The sequence below is a fragment of the Suricata suricatta genome, chromosome 13 (assembly GCF_006229205.1).
Source record: "Suricata suricatta isolate VVHF042 chromosome 13, meerkat_22Aug2017_6uvM2_HiC, whole genome shotgun sequence".
Lineage (NCBI taxonomy): Eukaryota > Metazoa > Chordata > Mammalia > Carnivora > Herpestidae > Suricata > Suricata suricatta.
This window is the reverse complement of record NC_043712.1, coordinates 12535387-12553933: the sequence shown is the minus strand read 5'-3', so window position 1 is coordinate 12553933 and position 18547 is coordinate 12535387. Positions and strand designations below refer to the sequence as shown.

General features: G+C 49.4%; 1 protein-coding gene across 1 annotated transcript in view; it reads right to left on the bottom strand.

Annotated features, from left to right (window-relative positions):
• TTLL11 (tubulin tyrosine ligase like 11) overlaps positions 1-18547 on the bottom strand; it is a 246110-nt gene that overhangs the window by 26259 nt on the left and 201304 nt on the right. Inside the window, exons 10-11 of the mRNA XM_029919622.1 lie at positions 14180-14431; positions 5134-5240 (exon numbers count right to left, since the gene is read on the bottom strand). Coding sequence (XP_029775482.1) covers positions 5134-5240; positions 14180-14431 — 359 coding nt within the window. The remainder of the gene's footprint in view (positions 1-5133; positions 5241-14179; positions 14432-18547) is intronic.

Sequence of the window (18547 nt, the reverse complement as noted above, 5' to 3'; positions counted from 1 at the left end):
CAGAGAAGTGAAATTCCACCCCGGGAAGCGTTGAGAGCCAAGTCTCAGTGATAAGGAGGCACTTGTGAGTGCAATTTACATGAAGCAACTGCATCTTCACCGACAAATTTGTTTCTTCATTTCATTCTGGGCACCGACAGGGCTGCCAGACCTCAGTTTTGCTGAGAAGATCCTCATTTAGATTTCTGTCCTGCTAGAAATTCTAGAATTGCACGTTGAAATATTTATTTATTTATTTATTTATTTATTTATTTATTTATTTATTTACTGTCATGTCAATGACATCGGCTGGCTGGGGAGCATGAGGTTGCCTCTTACTAAACTCCGCCAAGCTCCTAAATAGTCCCTGACATTCTAACAGAGAGAAAGGCAAGATTATTTAGGGACGGAGGAGCCAGGGATGCAGATGAAGGTTCTGTGGTTGGGGAGAGTCGGGGAGCAGGCTGGTGTTGGGGGAGAGCCACGTAGTAGATGTGGGTTATTGCGAAGTCCCAGCTTTTGGGTGGTGAGTCACCTGTGGATGCTTATTACATTATTAAAAATTACTAACTCAGAAAGCTACCTTAATAAAAGCAGATTATGCATGGACGGGGAGAGAAGGTCTCACGAACCAAGGATTATGATTAATCCAATTCTGTGCATTTGAACTCCCCCAAAAAAAAAATAAGGCTACTTAAAAGGAATGTCTGAAATTTAGATTCCATAATGTGCATTCTTTTTTTAATACTAGTTTTATTTTTTCTCATTAATCTTTTTAAACACCATTTTATTCTTTCATTTCTTCTTTTTTTTAATGTTTTTATTTATTTTTGAGAGAGAGAGTAAGAGAGAGACAGCGTGAACAGGGGAGGGTCAGAGAGAGAAGGAGTCACAGGATCTGAAGACCGGCTCCAGACTCTGAGCTAGCTGTCAGCACAGAGCCCGATGTGGGGCTCGAACCCACAACCGTGAGATCATGACCTGAGCTGACGTCAGATGCTTAACCAACTGAGCCACCCAGGCGCCCCTATTCTTCCATTTCAATACTAGGGTCTCTCCATGCAGGTTACATGGAAGTTCATTAAGGTCTCAGACATCAGGAATCTGGCTAACCCCTTTGGTAGATGCCAAAGTCTCAAGAGGGCAGAAGGAAGGTCTGGGCTGGCTTCCGGAAAGGGGACCTCGCACGAGCAGTTGGACACATAGCTGGTGCTGGGCGTGGGGTGAAGGGCTTATCCAAAGGAGCTGGCGGTTTGTGCCAGACCTTGAGGAGAGGGAAAGGGGACCCCGTTGGTGAGACCACCTCTGCTCTAAGCCACGGTTCTCAAACTCGGAACACCCTACTTTGTGGACTCGAGGTATTTTTTTTTTTATTGCTATTTGTCTGCTCATCGAGCATTCACTGGGCACTGAGCAAGTGCTATTGCATGGTCTGGGCCCTGTGCTGGCCTCAGGGACACAGACCTCGCAGCGGGTGCCTTTTCTGGGATGCACACCAAGCTAGGTCTGGGTTCTCTTTCTTAACCCTCACATCAACCCTCCATTGTTGCCCCCACCCCCACCCCAGCCCCGGGACTCTGGCCATGCCCTATGACAACTGTATGTCCTTTTTATGTGTTTGGCCGGAAACACTGGGTATGACGAAAAGGCAATGGACTCTTGAAGGCAGACTGCTTTTGGTTCAAATCCTAGGGTCCCCACGGACAGACTTGCCATAGCTGTTTCAATTCACAGTTCACCTCGTTAAGCCTCAGACTCCTCATCTGTCAAACGGGAATAACGGCTCTTAGCTCACGGGGCTGTATGAGAATTAAATGGGATAATTCATAACAAGAATGATTTCTGTCACATAATAAATGTGCAGTAAATGGTCTCTCCTAGTTTTTTTTCCTCGAGAGTGGGATCGGTAAATAATGTCTCTATTTCCGTCAGGCCTGACACCTGCTAACATGTTCATTACCAGTTTGTTGAATGAGTGGATGAATGAGCGCCCGCCCTTTAGAAGGTGAGCCCATGTTCTGTCCCTCTTCCGACTTCTTGCTTGTCAGCCCCAAGATGGCTCTGGGACAGGTAAAGCTGCCCTGCTGTGATGTGGCCAGGACTTACTGGAACCGAGGGCATAAGAATCCCTTGGCTGGGAGCCATGGAGGGAAGGAAGGAGGACTCTGGTCTTTTGCTGACACTGGTCCCAGGGAAAAACCACCACTCAACCACAGCTCTTTTCTTTTGCTATGCAGGAGCTTCCTGAATGTTCCTAAGGATTCCTAAGCTGCTCCTCCTTGAGGATCAGGGGGATCAGACCAGTCCTCTCAGGAAGCAAGGACCTGGCCCTGCTTCGCCGGCTGTGGGACAGCAGTGGACGCTGAGACCGGGGCACAAGACAGGTTTCTCATTCTTGGCTTAACTGCCCAGCCCCCACCATCTATACCTACCCTTCCACCTCCTGGATCTGTTATTTCTTTTCAGGAGCCATGGAAACAGGAGTCTAAGCTCTGAGGATGACAGGAGGCAGAAGCTCAGACTGGCAACCGCCTCCCACTCAGTTCTGTCTTCCCATAGGCCCTGTGCTCTAGGAGTCACCTTTCACCTCCCTGCCTCACAAGCCCCGCCCCCAGCTCAGTCCCACAAAGGACCTTGGCCTGAGGACAGCATCCTGGGCCAGGAGGCAGGAGGCTTGACTTCAAATGTGGGCTCTGCTACTCAGTGGCCACGGGATTTCAGACAAGCCACTTGTTCCTGGAAACTCAGGATCCTCTTCTGTAAATGGGATACAATCACCCCCCCCCCCTTGATGTCTGGTGTGAGAACAGGCAGTGATAGCACGTAGGAGGGACTCTGGAAATCACAGTCCCTGCTAACAATTATTCCTGAGGCACGGCGACAGGCCTGGGAGATCCCGGCCCCGGATTCGCTTGTCAGTATGTGCTAAAAATAAGTACTTTTCGCCTCTCTTTAGCTTGGTCAGCGGAACGGAGAGATCCTGGCAGACCCCGGAAAACCCCACCCGAGCCCGTACTGTGGACAGCCCCTGTGGATTCTGCTTACAGAGAGCAATTTAAGAGGCAAACAAAACATGAAAAGCTATTCAGAATTAACAATGGGCCAGATGGTAATGCTAGTTTGAAGCAATAAAACATGATAAATAGCTTCCTGCTGCTACTCCTGATCAATTTCAATATTTAATAATTCCACCGCCACCCCACCCCCTCTTCTGGCCCCCTCCGCAGGATCCTGCAATGACTCCCTGCATTCAACTCACAGAGCAAACACTCCTTTCTGAAGGCGTCAGCAAAAAGCGTGCCCTCGACTGTCATGTGAGCGCTCTCGGTCCTCAAGATGATAATTAATCCGCCTGCTTCTCCAGACGCCGCATCTCAGGCCTCTCCTGCTTGCCAGGGAAGGCTGTGAGGGTGCTCCGCCTGCCGAGACGCCTTAGCACCCACCTTGTGGACCCAGAGAGTATTGGGATTCCCTGGGGTCTGCTTGTGAATTCAAGAAAGGAGAACAGCACAGAGCTCCGAGGTCAAACACCCCAGGACCAGCTCGTGGGATCAAGCAGCCCCGAAGGGAAACTGAGGCAGCGTGGTGTCAGCCACGCTGGAGCCAGGCCCTTCGCTGTGCTTCTGAGCCTCAGCATCCTTCTCTGCGATGGGGGTGACTGTACCTCCCCCCCAGAACTCCAGCCAGGGCTGTGCAAACGGAGCCCCCGGCAGAGCGTGTCCACGTAGGGCTCGCCCCACAACTGACAGCCAGTGGCGTCATTGGTAGAAGGTAATGATCACCGTGGTCAGATGGCTGTGGCCCAGGGCTGACCGCCACAGGGAGCGCCCCACGCTCAGACAGAGCCAGCCCCACTGGAGCCTGCTAATAAGATTAGCCGCTCTGCGCTGCCAGCGAGGGCTCTGGACACTTTCATATCCGCTGACGCAGGAGCGGTATTGTTGGCACCATTGACAGAAGAGGAAATGGAGACTCAGGAGCCGAAATGGCTTTCTGAGCTTACACGGGTAGAAAATGGCACAGTCAGTTCTAATCTGGATCTCCCAACCTCCGATTTCTCATCCTGTCCACTGAATCACAGGAGAAAGCGGCTTCCTGATGCGCCTCCTCCTCCCCGGGGTCCCTTTTGCAGGGAGGCGGCCCAGGGGAGGGAAGCTGTGGGCGCCAGGTCACCTGAGCCACAGAGTACCGTCTGTGAAATTCAAACGTGGCTGCCTAGTGCACGGGTTCACAGGCACATTTAATGAAGGACTACACATGAGAGAGCACAGGGTACTTTTGTGACGAGCTGTACAAATGTCAGGTATGGTTAGTACGACTTTCAGGAAAAACACCCTCTGTGATGAAGAGATCAGAAACGCATTCACCCAAAAGTGGATCCTTCTAACGGAATCTTTCACTGCCCGCCCCCCCACTGTTCGAGAGGATCAAGAGCCAACTCTTTTGTGTAGCATTCAAGGCCTCAATGGCTCTTGCAGCCCGTTTGCCCCTGCTCCCTTCCCTTCCTGCGCCAGTCCCTCTAAGCTTCGTGGGGTTATCTGAGCCTCCCACCAGGGTCCGTGCCTCGGGCAAGCTGTGCCTGCCAGGCAGTCTATGCCATCCCATTCACGGGCTTACCCCACTCACCCTTCTCCAAGAGGTCTTCCTTGGGCTTCCCTCCACAGGGGCGCCTCCACTGGGCTCCTGATAGCCCCTCGGTGCCCACCCTCTGCCCTGGCTCAGAGCGCACCACGCTACTGCTGGGCTCTCCTCTGCACCCCTGCTCTACAGTGAGCTCCTTCATGGTTGAGAGCCAAGTGCTGTTCTCTCCAGTCTATCCAGGGCCTGGGCCACCCACGCCAGTTCGTGTGTGTGGAGGGATGAATGCGTGAACAACTAAGTGAGCGCTTCCAGGACAAATGGAATCAAAGCCTTAAGCAAAGACAAGGGATTCGAATGGCAGAATTAGAATTTGGGTGGGCCCCACCTTGGCAGCAGGGTTCCTGGTTAGTGCTCCTAGATTCAAATTCAGGCCCCTCCCTCCAGGGATGTCTAGAGCGGACAGGACAACCTTCCTCTTTCCCCAACCCTGACCTTTTAACAAGAAGGAACCAAAAGGGTACCGCCCACCCATCTGGACTCCCGCGGGACAAGGCGGAGGCCAGGATCAGGTACCTGAGTCCCGCTGGTCCAGGGCCATGGAGTTCCACCTCCTGGTGATGTCAATGTAGAGGATGTCCACCGCGGCCATGGACAAGCTGCTGCTGCTGAGTTTGCAGTTCCTGCCAAAGACACGAAGGGACATGTTACTGCTAGACGGGGTACGGCCTCTTCCGGTTGCCTCCCTGCCTTGGCCTGGGGTTGCCCTGACCCCTGCCCAGAAGACCTTCCCTTCCCACAGCTGGGGCTAGTGAAGGGCGTGTGGTGGGGGCAGGGGGAGAGAAGGCTGAAAATGTAAGCCGAGTTTAGATCATGTGGGTTCCTGTAATTTGGTTAATTCTAAAGGGCTGGAAAGAGCAAGGACTTTAGGATGGCAAGTCTTTTTTTAGAGAGAGAGAGAGAGAGAGCACACAGGAAGGGGAGAGGAGGCAGAGGGAGAGAGAAAATCTCAAGCAGTGCAGAGCCTGACACAGGCCTGATCCCACGACCCTGGGATCATGACCTGAGCCGAAATTAAGAGTCAGATGCTCAATCCACTGAGCCATCCCGGTGCCCGGAGACGGCAAGTCTTGGGCTGAATGGCTTTGCCACTTAGAAGCTAATGGTCCTGGCTAATCTGTCTCCTCTTCCTGAACCTCACGCTCCTCCCCTGTAAAACAGGCAGTCTCTTCTGCAGCCACTGGGTATCGGCTTGTGTCACACATGCCAGGCTCTGCCTGCTCCAAGGGGGAAATGGGAATTCTACATTTCAAAAATGTAGGGGCGCCTGGGTGGCTCAGTCGGTTAAGTGTCCGACTTCGGCTCAGGTCATGATCTCACAGTTCGTGGATTCGAGCCCCGCATCGGGCTCTGTGCTGACAGCTCAGAGCCTGGAGCCTGCTTCAGATCCTGTGTTTGCCTCTCTCTCTAACCCTCCCCTGCTTGCACTGCCTCTCTCTGTCTCTCAAAAAATTTTTAAAAAAACATTAAAAATTTTTCAAAAATGCACCCTGTGCCTGTCTTTGCCTTTACATCCAGTAGTCTCTGGGAAGGGAAAGAAAGCCTGGACCGGGGTGCTGTGCTCTCCTACTAGTGTCCAGGTGGCTGACAGTGGCACACTCCGATGACCCAATAAACACAGCATATCACCTGGACAGACGGAAGGCACCATTGCTGTCCAGAAGTGATTCCCCGCTGGAATGCTTCCCAGATGCGCCCCTGGGCCCAGATCTACACACAGGGGTCGAGGCTCCTTCACCCCCTCTGAATCTGTCATCTGAAGATTTCTCATGGGTCCTGAATGGTGAGCCCGGATGACCGTGGCTGGCCCACACCCTTCCACACTCAGTCCTGGCTTTGGGGAGTCACCTGGACGCAGCAGGACTGGGGAGGGGTGACTGGCCTCAGGCTTTCTGAGGCTCCCCGGGTTTATTTCTGCCAGTGCAGAGGCCAAGGTGACCAGGTTTCCAGCCCCACACCTGCTCCCTGTCAAGCCACAAAGGCATGTCTGCAATCCTCTGCCCCTCCTCTAAGTTTTGGGTTTTGGTGTTGTTGTTTTTTTTTTTTTTTTCCTGGTCTGGAGATGCGGGGAGGCAGTCTGGCACACTGGAAAGAGTGTGATTTGGGCATCAGACAGACCAGGATAGAAATCCTGGCTCTGCTGCTTTTCCTAGCTGTGTGACTATGAGCATTTACTTAGACCATCAGTGCCTTTATTTGCTGATTCCTAAAATGAAAGGGGTGATATCCACACCCCCACATGGTGGCAGTGAAGATGGCTGAGGCGGTGCGTGCCAAGGGCCCCGCATGGTGCCTGGCGCCCGGTTGGCCCACAACTGTTGGTTCTCTTCCCAGTCGCTTCCCCCTTTTTTGTTTCCTCTTCCAGAGCTAGAACATGGGAACGTCAGAGGCTGCTTGCGGCTGGCCTTTCAGCAAGTGGCCCTGTCCGTTCTGGAGAAACGGAGCTGGCCCGTTGGAGTGTCTGGATATTGGGGCCCCAGGCTCTCCATCCAGACTAAAGGTAGCCCTTGGCTTGTCCAGATGCCTCACCTTTCTGAACAGGGTGGTGCTGGGAAGCGAGTCCCAACGCAAGCTGGGTTTGCCCGGGCAATCCCGGAGCCGCACCTCTGGGCCAGCTGTCCGTTTGGCTGAACTACGCTCAATGCTGCTTTCAACTCTCCAAATATGTCCTCATCCGTTGCCCCAGCTAATGATAAAGTGGTTCTTTGATTTCCCATTTGTCATCAGCCCTGGTGTGAATAGTTCCCTTAGAAGCCCGACAGGAGAGGGGTTGATTGGCAAGCAGGATTTGGGCGCCCCCGAGGCCCCTCTCCAAACCCACGCACTCCCTGACGACAGTGGCTATGACTGTGCCCGGCATGGTGCCCAGATGAGGCTGGTGTTCCTTATATGCCAGCCCACTGGCTCGCTCCCTCCCTCCCTCTTCCTTCCTTTCTTCCCTGCCAGTATTTCTCAGGCCATCAATTCACATCCTGCTTCCTCCTGGGCTCCCGCTCCATATTCAATCACAAGTCACCGGTGGCGGACTTCAAACACATCAGCGCGCAGCTACTGAGCCCCGGTAACAACATGTCAATGGACGCAGAGCTTTTCAAGTCTTCTGTCACCAGGATGGCTATCTCCATTGGGCTCCACCGGAGACGACGCTCTGGTCTCTCCCAAGGTGTTCCAACAAGCTGCCTTGCTCATTTTCCAAGCCTCATTAGGAAGGGCCATCACTTTTCTCTAATGATCAGATCAGTGTCCTCTGGACTCCCTGGTCCCCCACAGGACAGGCGCTCTGCCTGGCTTGCTCTGTGGGTTAATGGAGTATAAAAAGGGAAACCAAACTGACCACTGGTATATAGTTATTTTTTTCTGACAGGTAGAAAATAGAAGTGTCAAACCTTTAGCAGGAGCTGTAATTTACCAAAGAAAATTCTCCCTTTATCCCTTTTCCAAGGTAACTCATCCTCCCTAGTGATGTCTGCAAACACAGTTGATTGTAACATCTGGTATGGGGATAGGGGAAGGAAGGACCCATGCTGGCTACAGGAGGCAGGAGATGTTGTAAAAGAATTTTGATAGTTTTATTTCTCAGGCCCCCATTTAGTATGCCCGGCCCTTGCCGGTCCATCTTTTTTTTTAATTGCGTGGGTTTTTTTTTTAATGTTTTACTTATTTTTGAGAGAAAGAGAGACAGCGTGAGCAGGGGAGGGTCAGAGAGAGAAGGAGACACAGAATCTGAAGCAGGCTCCAGGCTCTGAGCTAGCAGTCAGCACAGAGCCTGATGCGGGGCTTGAACCCACAAACTGTGAGATCATGACCTGAGCCGAAGCCGGACGCTTAACCGACTGAGTCACCCAGGCTCCCCTTTGTTTTTTTTTTAATGTTTATTTTATTTTTGAGAGAGAGAGACAGAGCATGAGGAGGTGAGGTGCAGAAAGAGAGGGAGACACAGAATCCAAAGCAGGCTCTAGGCTCCAAGCTGTCAACACAGAGCCCGACACGGGGCTCGAACCCACGAACCGTGAGATCATGAGCTGAACTGAAGTCGGACACCCAACCCACTGAGCCCCCAGGTGCCCCCTTGTCCATCCTTTTAGCCACTCTACAAAGGAAGTATTCTTAGTTCCATTCCAGTGACAGATAAGCTGAGACTCAAAAGACATGACTCACCCAAGATCACACAGCTGGGATTCACATCCAGTCCTCACTCAGAGGATAGAGGGAGTGCACTTAGGAGCTCGGGGGGGGGGGGGGGGGGAGTAGGGAGACGGGCCCAGCCCAGGTTTCCAGGAAGTCCCCAGGACTTAAGACATTGCCTCAGGCAGGGCCCAGTGAGGCCAGAGCCTCTAGAGAAACCCTGCTAGGAAGCTTTGGAATATAAGGCTGGGGGAAGACAACCAGGGCCATTTGGAGACCGATTCTCCTAGGTGTGTCTCCACGGCCACCAAACATTCTCGACTGACCCAAACAGGGAAAGCCTCCTTGTTTGGGGGGGTCAAGACTTTAGAATGACTTTTTCATCTATCCACCCACTCAGTACAGAATTGGTTTTGTGTCCACGATGTGTGGGTGGGATTCTGAGCCCAGGGAGTGACGCAGAGCTGAATCCGTCTTGGAGACTACTCAAGGAGGGTGGACGTGATCTCAGAGTCCAGGTTAAAACCACCGTGAAGCCTTCGTAGCTCTTAATCATTTGAACCACGCCCTCTTATGCCCTGGGTTGCAGTTCCTCCAATAACTAAGGAGTGGAGAAATAAATTCTCTCGTGGAAGAGCAGTCCAAGAAATACGGTAACATCAGAAGCCAGAACAATTCCTAAGAAAGGATAGACTGGAAATGCGTATGGAAAAAGAAAAGAGCTTGGAGTCAAATGCACAGGAGTCAAGAGAATCTTGACTCTGCGAGGAGACCTTGAACAAGTCACTGAAGCTCTCTGCCTCAGAATTTCCTTATTTGTACAAGAGGCTACTCGCCATAGAAAGCCATGTCAAGGACCAGCTCAGTGCGTAGCACATACAGGTAAGTAACAGATGACGGTGCCCAGCCTTCCTCCACAATGTAGAACCACTTTGAAGAAATGTTTTATTGTTGTTGTTTTTGTCTTTTCTCCCAGACTCACAGGAATTGGGGCACATATGATGGGAGATAATCACAAATCATTCAAGTTCATTAGAAACCCAAGTATAGAAAGATCTGAAATTATCATCCCTCCTTCCTCTCAACAACTAGTGACACCTCACGGGAAATTTAGAAACTGACTTTCTCCACTCTATAAAATTCTACTTATAGAATCTCTTTTGCGTTCATCCTTCTCTGTGACATAAAAGGAGCTTATTTTTTTCCTGGAGAGTTTTCTATAAAGTGAAAGCTAACAAGTGATCAATATTTGTTAATTAAAAAAAAACCCCAACACTAAATATCTAGGAGGGAAAATGATGACCCTGGTTTATAACAAATATATTTTTTAAAGGTTAGTATTGATATCCCAGGCATAGGATCTCACAATATTGCTGGAAAAAGATCATCACAGAACAGGGGGATTTTTCAAAGTCACGGAGGAGTTAATGACAGAAGGGGAGACAAGGCCCTTTACGCTTCTATTCCAGAACATTCTAACACACCATGTTGCCTCTCAGAGCACAAAACCCCCCACAGCTACCCATTATGAAACATATTAATATCTCCCGATGAGAAAAGGGAATGGAAGGGGGAAAAAAAGAAAAAAGAGAAAAACCATTCTCTAATTTAAAAGGAGACCAAGATCAGAAACCACAAAGGGGCTGAGCCGGCCTCTCCGAGCGGAATAGCCTCGAAAGAAGCAGGAAGGAAACGTTAAAGGTTCGGAGAAGCTGCCTCCATTTCCCAGAAATGAACCTGGTTTTGGCAAACTGCTTAACGTTCGGGCTGTGGACATGGAAAAGGCCAGCACGTGCAAACTGATGCCAAAGTCTGATGTAGGATGCCTTTGGAAAACGCGTTCTTAGTGAGTTACATAGAATGCCCCCCTCATTAGTAATCCAATGGAAGGAAAATAGCAAAAATGCATTTCCCTCAAAGAAAGCTGTCACGTTGAAGAATCAGATAATTTCTATTTCTCAGAGAAAGAAGTCTCCACGCCCCAGGAATTATTATGACATAAAAAAGAGAGAGAGAGAGAGAGAGAGAGAGAAAAGAGGAGCTTAATTCATGGTAATATGTGCTACTATTATGTGCCTCCTGAGGAAACAACATGAAAAGCTCGTTCGATGAGTTAAGTCTAGACAAGGGAACGACGCTTCATTATTTCTCATTTCTTGGTAGAAAAGGAAAATAGAATGTGGCCAGACTGGCATTAGCATAATTCACTCCTAAAACTGCTGATCTCTGCAGCACATTATGAGAGATGGTCACTGAAAATAAATTCAGTCGGATGTTTATTTTGTTCCCTCCAGTTCGCTTTAAGGAACTTGGGGAGAAAGAGTGGGTCGTCCAGGTGAAAGCCAAGTTCAGCTTCTGTCGTGTGTGGGGGAGATCTGAGAGGAGTGTACATCTCGCCAGCAAATACGTCCCCTGCGCAGTGCTCCAGGGAAGGGCACTTGGCTCGATTTAACATATGGCATAAATATTATTAATTCATAATGAAGCAAAATTTAAACCGTAGTGGAAAGGAGAGAGAGTGAGAGAGAGAGAGCAGTTGTGAGCAAGAGAAAATGCTTGCTGTTAAATTTAGCTGGCAAGACTGAACATACTTAGATAAATCTAAGCACAGAGAGGATCATCTTTTATGATTAAGTTGCTGTTGGGATCTCTTGGTACATTTCAAAAGGAAAAATCTATTAGCGACTGTGCAACATTTTCTCCACGTCTTCCTGTGTCCTTACTTACACAGGACACACTGGCTGGGTGGGTGTGGAGGGAGGGGAGAGGGGCTCCCTGCTGGAGTCGGCTCCCCACCTGAAGACATCCTAACTCCCTGCTCAGGGCACCAAGGCTCCCCCGGACAGTGCTGGTGGCAGACGGTGACCTGAGGGCCTCCAACCTCAGAACAATCGGTTTTACTTGCAAATGCTCTTAATTGTTCAGGAAAAAACGGATGGAAATATTATAAAGCCTATCATATTAGAGACAGATTTGTAGCGATAGTTTTGACATTACTCAGTTCTAGTCAGAGAGTGTTTTAGGAGTGTCCTTTGCTAGAACATTCTCAGTTCCATTTTCTCCCCAAGCTCGTGTATGAACCTAGCAGCCCTCTGGGTATATTCCTTGCCTCTCACGCCAGAGCTCACACGCTGCCGGTGCGCAGTCACACTTTGACTGAACCCACACAGCGTTTCAAAGTTATTTTCTGAATCGCCAACATGGATATAAGCGTATTGAGATTTTATATAAAAATCAGCATTTCTAGGGGTGCCTGGGTGGCTTAGTCGGTTAAGTGTCCAACTTTTGATTGCAGCTCAGGTCATGATCTCGAAGTTCATGAGATCAAGTCCCAGGTCTGGCTCTGCGCTAATAATGGGGAACCTGCCTGGGATTCTCTCTCTGTCCCTCTCTCTGCCCCTGCCCTGCCCTAAATAAGTAAATAAGTAATTAATTAATTAAAAACTTTTAAAAATCGGCATTTCTAGCTTTTCTTGGAAAATCAAAAGCTCTGGTGATACCAGCCCATCAGCACCTTCCCTTTTAACCAGGGACCCACTGGCTTAGGCGTCCTGCCTGACCCTAGAGGCAACCAAGATTGTGATTCTTACAGTAAGATATTTTTTTCAAATCCCTACCCCCAACTTCTCTTATGTTTCAGGAAAAATTTACTAGGATTTAGAAGGACGCATCTGACAGAGGCCTCTGCTTTTCCTCCGTTCTTCTTCTTCCTGCCTGGAACTCGACTGTGACGGCTGGATTTTGAGCAGCCATCTTGTGACCCTAAGGCAACCCTGAAGCTTGAAAAGCACATGCTTAGGACGGATGAACAGAAAGACAAGTAGGAAGTGGAGCATGATCACATTTTGGAGTCATTAACCAGCCTAGAATCCCCACTGCCACGCTTCCTATTATATGAGAGAAAATTAATCTTACTATTTTAAACCATTTGTAGATGAGTATCTATTACTATGAGTCAAATGCAATTCCTAAATGAGTCAGAAGGTATCAGGTAGTGTTTTCAGGGAAGTAACAACATGAGTCTGTCGACTTTCTTGAGAATTCCCATTGTCTCATGGAAATCATAGTCACAAGACTCCCACCGAAATAGCTCCAGTAAATTAGGCTCTGGGTCAGGTGCTTGAGGATGTATCACATCCCAACCTCATAACAAACCAGAGAGATTATTCCCGTTTATTCCCATTTTACAGACGAGGGAACTGAGACTTAGAGAATGCGAGGGAACTGCCCGAAGCCACACGGCTATTAAGTAATGTGATAGGCTCTGAAGCCAGACCCAAAGCCTGGGCTCTTTCCACTGGACATCTCCCCTCCCCACCGCCCCGAAGCTCACACAAAGCCCTTCTCAGAATCTCCATGCAAGCACGAACTCAGGCTTCCTGAAATGACAATGATTCCTGCTGATTCTTGTGTTTACCATCCCATCGGGAATAGCGGAGAGCCAGAGTTAGAATTCATAAAATTCAGTGGGAGAAAAGCGCATGACAAAATGTTTCCAATTCGAGACCTCTAATTATTTGCTTTAGTGAACAAAGTTGTGAAGAGGGTGACTTTGAAGTGGAAGGTAGAAATATCAAAATCAATGACGAGAAAAACAACAGCAAACATTGAATGCCAGGAGATTGTTTCCTTGAGGTGGTAACACACCATTCTGGGAGCTCTGTCTCCATTTTATAGGATCACTGAGGTTCAGAGAGGGTCACTAGCTGGCCCAAGGGCTACCCAGCTAGTCAGCATTGCCTCAGATTGTTACTCCTGTGACGCCCCAAAGCGCCCCAGAGAGCAGAGGCAAGTTAGCGAAGAATCGAGTGCCGTGGTGGCTTATTTTGTAGGCTGCGGCAAAAACGCAATTGCTTTATCTCACGGTTTATGTTTACAATTCATGCAAATTTTGTATTATACTCGATAACGTAGCCGTGTTATTTTTATGTCAGGACAAATACATTAAATTAGTTACCAACTGAATTATTTAACTTTTCTCTCCCGAAATGGACACTTTGGAAAGATGGGCCTTTTTTTACTTTGAGGCGGCTTCATAAACACTCAGCACCCAGCCACGTGCCCCTGGGAGAGCCTTACCCCAATTTAAGTAACACAAGGCCTGTCTGAGTCAGAGGGGCAATTATTTATATGCGGTCTAAGCACCTAGCTCAAGGTAGCACAAAACTGTGTTTTAACTACAAGTATAAGGTGGCGAATGCCATCACATCTGTAACAGTCATTAATTCATTCAACAAACAAGAGTGTACCGTGTGCCAGGCCCCGTGCCAGCCACTGGACCCATCCAACCCCAAATGAGGCACTGGCCCGACACTGAAGGCACTGAAGACGCCCCCGCCCCATGACCCCCCAGAGCAGTCAGGAAGATGGGACCAGCCCGAGGTGGGGAGGGATCCACCTGCCTGAATCCCAAGCTGGCGGGGCCGGTCTCACTGACCTGATAAAAGTCCGAAAGCCTGTGGGTCCCAGCTTCATCGTCCCCTTGATCCCCAGGAACCGGATGAACAGGTTTGCCATCCTGTCCACCAGGCGCAGGTAGTTGAATTGCTTGGCATACTTGGGGAACACCTGCTTGAGGCAGATGGAAGGCAGGCGGGCTTCCGTGCTGGGGTTGCCTTCGGAGGCGCCGGCCGGCTCACTGTCAGAAGGATCTTCCTTCTCCTCTAATGGCTTCTTAAGCTGCTGAGACCTGAAATATACAAGCAGTGAATGAACCAACATCTGCAGCAGGCTATGCCGCAGCCAGAGTGCCTTCACTAGAATATTCTCCTTTCTTTACAGTTACAGCTGCCTCAGGAGGTGTTAGCACGGGCTCTGTTTTTATTGTATAGACCAGGAACCTGATCTCAGAGACGCAAGCAGCCCGAGCCTGCACAGCTAGTGTGCGGCGAGGTCGGGACTCGAACCCAGGACAGGCCAGAACTGGAAACTTCCATGTCCTCCGTTCTCCCGTCCTGGTTTCCCAATGTGGACAACTTCCTTTACTCGAAGCAGGATTCAAGCGAGTGCTCTGCTACGGAGCCGCCCAGGTTTGATTTCAAACTCCTACTTGCGGGTAGTAATTGAATAATTAAGAAATATAAAAATCTCATTGAGGGCTGGCAAGAAGCCAGAAGCACAGTTCAATGAACAATTTGCAAAGATACATCAGTTACCCAATTCTAGGAATAGGCACAGTTACGTTTTCTGGCTTAACTATTTTCTTATTTGGAACTCATGCAAAAAAAATATGATTACCGTGTTGTGATTCCTGAGTCTGGATATTTTATTCTGAGATTACTCTGGGAGGTAAGAAAAGTCACAGCTAAATTTCCGAGATACCCACCTCTGGCTTGGAATGTTCTCTCACCTCCAGACCCACATGTCCACCACCTGCTGCACCTTCAGCATGGCACCCAGCCACCCCAGACTCAAGTGCCTGCCCATTTCCTTCACCCCATATCTGTTCCCCATCTCCTTGACCGTCGCCCCCCTCTGCCAGCAACCCAAGCAGAAAACGTCAGGATAAATGCCAATTCTATGTGCTCAGTATTTCCTGAGACCACTTCCGCTCTCCCCAGCCTGGGTCCTGTGGGCTCTGCCCTGGCCCGCACCAACGGCCTCTAGCCTTTCCCATCCATAGACCCATAGACGCTAGCACCTGAGGCACCTTTTTTCTTTTTTAGTTAATTACATTTTTTGAGAGAGAGAGAGACCGAGAGAGCAAAAGCAGGCTCCACGTGAAGCCCAAAGTGGAGCTCGATACCACGACCCTGGGACCATGACCTGCGCAGAAATCAAGAGTCAGGCGCTCAACTGACTGAGCCACCCCCTCTCCATGCCCCGCGTCCCTGAGGCACCTCTTCTAAAGCAAACCGGCTGGGTTGCCCGCTACTGCAACTCTGTGGATTCCCGAGAGCCTACAATGAAGTCCATCTTCTTCATTCTGGCACTCAAGGCCCTTCTCAAAGTCTTCTCTATCCTCCTCATTTCCTATCACTACCCCTAGATACACTATACACTCAAAGGCCTGGGGTGCTCCCTGCCACCACCCACCCTGCCGCTCGGTGATCTTGGCCCAGATAGGAGACTCGGGTCCACTGTGTCCCAGCTCTCGCCCACAGCCGGTGCTTCTCTCTGCACGTGCAGCTCACCTCACTCTCCTGTCTGCTGTTCTGCCCACATCTGGTCCGGGCCGAGTGTGACCTTTTCCCCCTGTGCATCCATTCCTGAGAAAACTTGGTCAGTACTTATTGGCCAATTGGCTGACCAAGCCAGGAATATTAGAACCATGTCACATGATATTGAGCTCAATGCCAAGGCCACTTTCTACTCTTTTCTTCATGAAATGGCCACATCCCCTGGGTTCCCACTTCCGAGCACACCATCAGTCACCCCGAGTCGGGTCATCTTGACATCTTTGTGCTTGCTTCCCCTGGCCTTTGAGGTCTTCCTCTGGCCCCGGCTGCCTGGCACGTTTCTTCTGGTCCACTTCCAGAATCAGCTCAGGTGTGTCCTTGACCGTGCCAATGACTCTCTCCCATGCTCCACTCCTGTTCCTGGGACTTGGGTCTTCGTTACTCCGGCCAAGCGGCCCGGCATTTGTCTGTACACCAATCCCTCTCACCACATCTCATTCAACTCTATCTCTATAGGACCTGGAATGCTTTTAGCTTTTGTGAAATGTTTCATTGAATTTGTTGAATTGGGAAAGTTTGATTTTAATGACAAGGCATTCAAGTAAAATACCAAGATTATGATGCTTTGTACACCAGCTCTTGATTTTGAATGTTTATTTTGGGTGGAGGGAGGGACAGAGGGTCCAAAGCAGGCTCTTCACTGACAGCAGCAAGCCCTCTGCAGGGCTCGAACCCACTAACCATGAGATCATGACCTCAGCCAAAGTCAGACACTCAACCAACCTAGCCACCCAGGTGCCCCTACCTTAAGCTCTTTTAAATGGCTCGGAGGTTCAATAGAGAAACCAAAAGTTTGATAGCCCTGCCCTTAGCCTTCTCTTCATTCCGGGTTAAGGAGTTAGCCTCTAAGAAAGAGTGCTCCCTTGTGTGACTCAAATCCTGCAAGTTCAGTTCATGGTACCTTCTAGGTGGGTCTTGGCCCAGGTCTCAAAGCAAGGAGAGGTAGAGGGCAGAACCAGAGCAGCATGAAGGAAAACCCCTTTTAACATCTTTTTTTTTTTTAAATGTTTATTTATTTTTGAAAGAGAGAGAGAGAGAGAGAGACAGAGAGACAGAGAGAGACAGAGCAAGATTGGGGGAGGGGCAGAGAGAAGGGGAGACACAGAATCCAAAGCAGGCTCCAGGCTCTGGGCTGTCAGCACAGAGCCCAACTCGGGGCCTGAACTCACAGAGGGAGAGACCATGACCTGAGCAGAAGTCGGAAACTCCATCGACTGAGCCACCCAGGGACCCCAGAAAAACAAATCCTGGGATTTGTTTCAAAGTTCATGCGTGTGGATGGTTGTGGGGAAACAAATGCTCCCTCCAACCCAATGCTTAGTTCCACCACGATTTCTCGTGAGGAGCGCACATTTCTGGGTGGGACGCTGCACAGTGGCCCTTCAGCTACGCTGGGTTTTTATCATCATCTCCTTGAATTTAGGACAATAAGTAAAAGTCAGGTGGTTACTCTTCAGATGAAATGACATGTTTCCACATGAAGGTTATAGGAAGACAGATGAGGAGAGAGTAGTAGTGTTCTGGAAATTAGCTCTTAAACTACTGGAGAAGTGGCAATTGCCGACTTTGTAAGTACTCATTAGGTTTCTGGTCTAGGGAAAGTTTGGAAGTGTACAGTTTGAATATGCCGTGCGACAATGAAGAGAGCTCAGAGAACCCTTCAATCAGCCGTTCTACCTCCAGTGTCTCACGGGCTTTTCACGCAGCCTGGGGAGGTGCCTGTCACTCTTTAAAAAGAATTTTTTAATGTTTATTCGGTCTTAGAGAGACAGAGAGAGACAGGGTGTGAGAGGAGGAGGGGCAGAGAGAGAGGGAGACACAGAATCCAGAGCAGCCTCCAGGCTCCGTCCGAGCTGTCAGCACTGAGCCCGACGCAGGACTAGAACTCAAAGACTGCGAGATCATGACCCGAGCCAAAGTCGGATGCTTACCCAACTGAGCCACCCAGGTGCCCCAGGGTGATTGTCACTCTTACGCCCCCTGTTCTGGATGAAGAAACTGAGCTCCGGCAAGGTTTGTGGTAGCTGAACCAGGATTATAAATCAGACCTTCTAACCGGTGCTCATTCCTTGTTCTCCTGTTTGAAAGCACAGCACGACTCACAGGGCGGGTCACAGAATCCAAAGTACTGTTGTTTATGTTGCATTTTAAATAGTTTTTTTCTTTTTTTTCTTTTCTTTTTTCTTTCCTTTTCTTTTCTTTTCTTTTTTAGAGTATAACAGTCATTTTGCAGCCATTTTGAGAAACATATAAAAGAATCTAAATCATTTGTCACCCAGAGCTCAGGGGTCTCTTATCCATATTTATGAAGTTAGGATCACATTGCATATAGTGTAAATCCTTCTTTTCACATTCTACAGTACATCCTGAGTATCTTCCTGTGGCATTAAATATGTTTTCACGAGCATAATTTCTCATGGACGTGAAATATTTGGTATTAAAGCCAAACCATAATTTAATTAGTCCCTACCCTCCCCCCCGCCTCAGTTGGCTATTGACTATGTGGCCTATTTAAAAAAAAATTTTTTTTTTTTTACTTTTGAGAGAGAGAGAGAGAAAGAGGCAGAGAGAATTCCACACTCAGCACGGGGCCCAACGCGGGGCTTGAATGTACGCGCCATGAGATC